The 2,862-nt window shown below is 48.0% G+C and overlaps 1 protein-coding gene across 1 annotated transcript; it reads right to left on the bottom strand.

Moving 5' to 3' along the window:
- Positions 1 to 546: 546 nt before the first annotated feature.
- On the bottom strand, positions 547 to 2,076 carry LOC130137304 (uncharacterized). The gene is made up of 2 exons (XM_056308087.1): positions 1,835 to 2,076; positions 547 to 1,753 (listed from the first exon to the last, which is right to left on the bottom strand). The coding sequence occupies exons 1-2, from the start codon at positions 2,074 to 2,076 to the stop codon at positions 547 to 549; spliced, it is 1,449 nt and encodes a 482-aa protein (XP_056164062.1).
- Between the last annotated feature and the right edge of the window lie 786 nt (positions 2,077 to 2,862).

Raw genomic sequence — 2,862 nt, 5'->3', positions numbered from 1 at the left:
CGTCTTCGGTATATCTTCCTTTCGAATCCTCAACTGGTGATAACCTGTCCTCAGGTCTATCTTCGAGAATACCGAAGCTCCTTGAAGTTAGTCGAATAAATCATCTATCCTGGGCAATGGATACTTATTCTTAACCGTCACCTGATTGAGTTGCCGATAGTCGATGCAAAGGCGCAACGACCCATCCTTCTTCCTTACAAATAGAACTGGCGCTCCCCAAGGTGATGCACTAGAACGAATAAATCCTTTATCCAATAATTCCTGCATCTGAACCTTTAACTCCTTCAATTCCGATAATGCCATTCTATAAGGTGCCTTAGAAATCGGTTCCGTTCCAGGGGCCAACTCAATCACAAATTCGATTTCCCTTTCTGGGGGCAACCCAGGCAATTCCTCAGGAAAAACGTCCGAAAATTCTCGCACCACAGTAATATCTTGCATCCCAGGTTCCTCTACCAAAGTGTCAATTACAGTCGCCAAATAGCCTTGGCAACCCTCATCCAATAACTGAGTCGCCTCGAGTGACGAGATTAAAGGGATTGAAGGTCATCCTCGATTCCCGACAAACTCAAAACCGACACTCCCTACTGGCTCAAACTGTTTCGTCTTACGATAGCAGTTTACCGTGGCTCGTTGCTTGGTGAGCCAATCCATTCCAATAATCACGTCAAAGTCGAACATCGTCAAAACAATCAAATCTATGCTGTCCTCACGACCACCAACAGATAATCTACAACCAGTACAGCCTACTGCAGACACTATACTATCCTTTAAAGGGGTAGAAATATTATAAACCACTCCCAGCGGTTTCGGACTTAACCCCACTAATTCCACAAATTGCTTAGCCACAAATGAATGCGTAGCTCCAGGATCAAACAAAGCATAGGCAGCATGGTCGTGTAATGAAACCGTACCTGTAATGACGGCAGGCGAGTCCTCCGCCTCCTTCCTTGTGACAGCATAGACCCTTCCTTGCACTTGGGGTCGGTTCCACTGGTTCGGCGGGGCACTACTTGCAGGTTGTCCTACCTGCTGCATTGGTCTTTGAGCTCCCGCGTCTTGGCGTGGACAGTCTCTGATATGATGGCCATGCTGGCCACAACCAAAGCAAGCACCTGTCCTAGCAAGACATGGAGCTGATCCGTGGCGCCTTCCACATAAGCGACAGGAGCCATTGTTGTTGTTGGACACCGGCTTCTTCACTCCGCCTTTCTTGCTAGGAGGGATGGGGAACTTACCTCCTGTCATTGGTCTCTTCCCAAACCGATGATTATCCTTGTTTTGCACAAACCGTGATCCAGACGCGACTGTCCTCTCAGCTAAATTTCTCTCAATCAGCTGTGCCCTATCATATAGCTCATCATAGTTCTTTAGATTCAGAGGCACCAGTTGGTCCTTAATCTCAGGTTTCAACCCATCCCTAAACCTCCTTGCCTTATCAACTGGGTCTTCAATCAACCTTGGGGCATATTGGGACAGCTCAGCAAACCTTGCTTCGTACTGGTCTACCGTCAACTGGTTCTGTCGGAGACGCTGAAACTCATTCATCTTCTGCTCTCGAGCGCAGTCTGAAAAGTACTTATTGTAAAAAGCTTCCACAAAGGCATCCCACACCCGGGCCGTACCTTCGGGAAATACCCTCCTCTGGGTAGCTTCCCACCAAGTACTGGCGTTACCTTGCAATTGGTAGATTGCCAGTGTCACCTTGTCTTCATCTGTACATCTCAATAAGGCAAAAACCTTTTCCAACTCCCTAATCCAGAGGGTTGCAGCCTCAGGATCACCCGCGCCAGTGAACTTGGGCGGCTTGAGTTTCAGAAATTGCTCCACCTACTTGTGCATAGGCTGATTCCCATTTCCATTGCCAGCTAACGGAACATCTACAGGCACAAGCGTAGGTGCAGGCACAGGTGCAGGCTCAGCAGCGGCAGTTTGATTCTGGGCTTGCTGCCCTACTAAGATCTGTAAAGCCTGCAGGATCTGGTCCAATCTAGGATCCCCTGGTGCTCTCCTTCTGGCACCAGCCTGACCTGGTTCGGCCCTCCTCCTAGGGGCTCTCGGTTCAGGATTGTCCATCTCGCAGGATCTTTACAGAAACCTGCTTTCCAATTCCAACAAGGAATTAGAATTCCTGAGCAACCTACTTACGAATGAGAAAGCTAACAACCAAACACAGGCACTTAGTGTCTTCCTAACTCACTATCCCAAAACCCATCGCACCTTATCACTCCAGGTTTCGACCAAACTTGGATCGAGCTGACCTTGCTTTGATACCAATTTGGACGGGGATGTCACGCCCCGAACCCCGCTATGGTCGTTATGATGCGACGACCCAGGACTCGTCGCCGACCCTTTTCTTTTTATCTTTTAATTACGCATGCGGAAACGATCACAACAATCCCCGGACAACAACAATAAACAGGGATAGTTAGGAAAACAATTCACAACAGTCAAACTACACTATTTTGATTTTCGCTTGATTAACCCCTGGGAACATTCTTACAAGCCCACATCGGGCGCTACCACAAAAGCCAGCAAAAAGAGTAAAGGCTAGGGTTAATCTACTCCATCAACAAGTCGATCCCAAAAGCCGCCTTCCGACGCCCGAACCAAACCGGTGCAACAACATGCTAGGGGCCCGAAAAGTGGTTAACAACAACAAATGAGACGAAAGTCTCAATAAGTTAATGCCTAAGCCCCGCTTAGGAGGCTAACTCGCACGGGGTCCCTAACCGTGCAATACAAAGATCAACAAGACATCATTAAACAATCACAGGCATCCTTACCTCGCCTTGGGACACTCGTTGATGAAATGCATATGTCGCAAACTCGAAGCATCTAGATCAATTACTCATGCATCAA

The sequence above is a fragment of the Syzygium oleosum genome, unplaced genomic scaffold (genome assembly GCF_021117445.2).
Source record: "Syzygium oleosum isolate NSW1041296 unplaced genomic scaffold, Sole_v2.1 Sole_v2.02, whole genome shotgun sequence".
Lineage (NCBI taxonomy): Eukaryota > Viridiplantae > Streptophyta > Magnoliopsida > Myrtales > Myrtaceae > Syzygium > Syzygium oleosum.
This window is presented reverse-complemented; position numbering and strand designations above follow the sequence as displayed.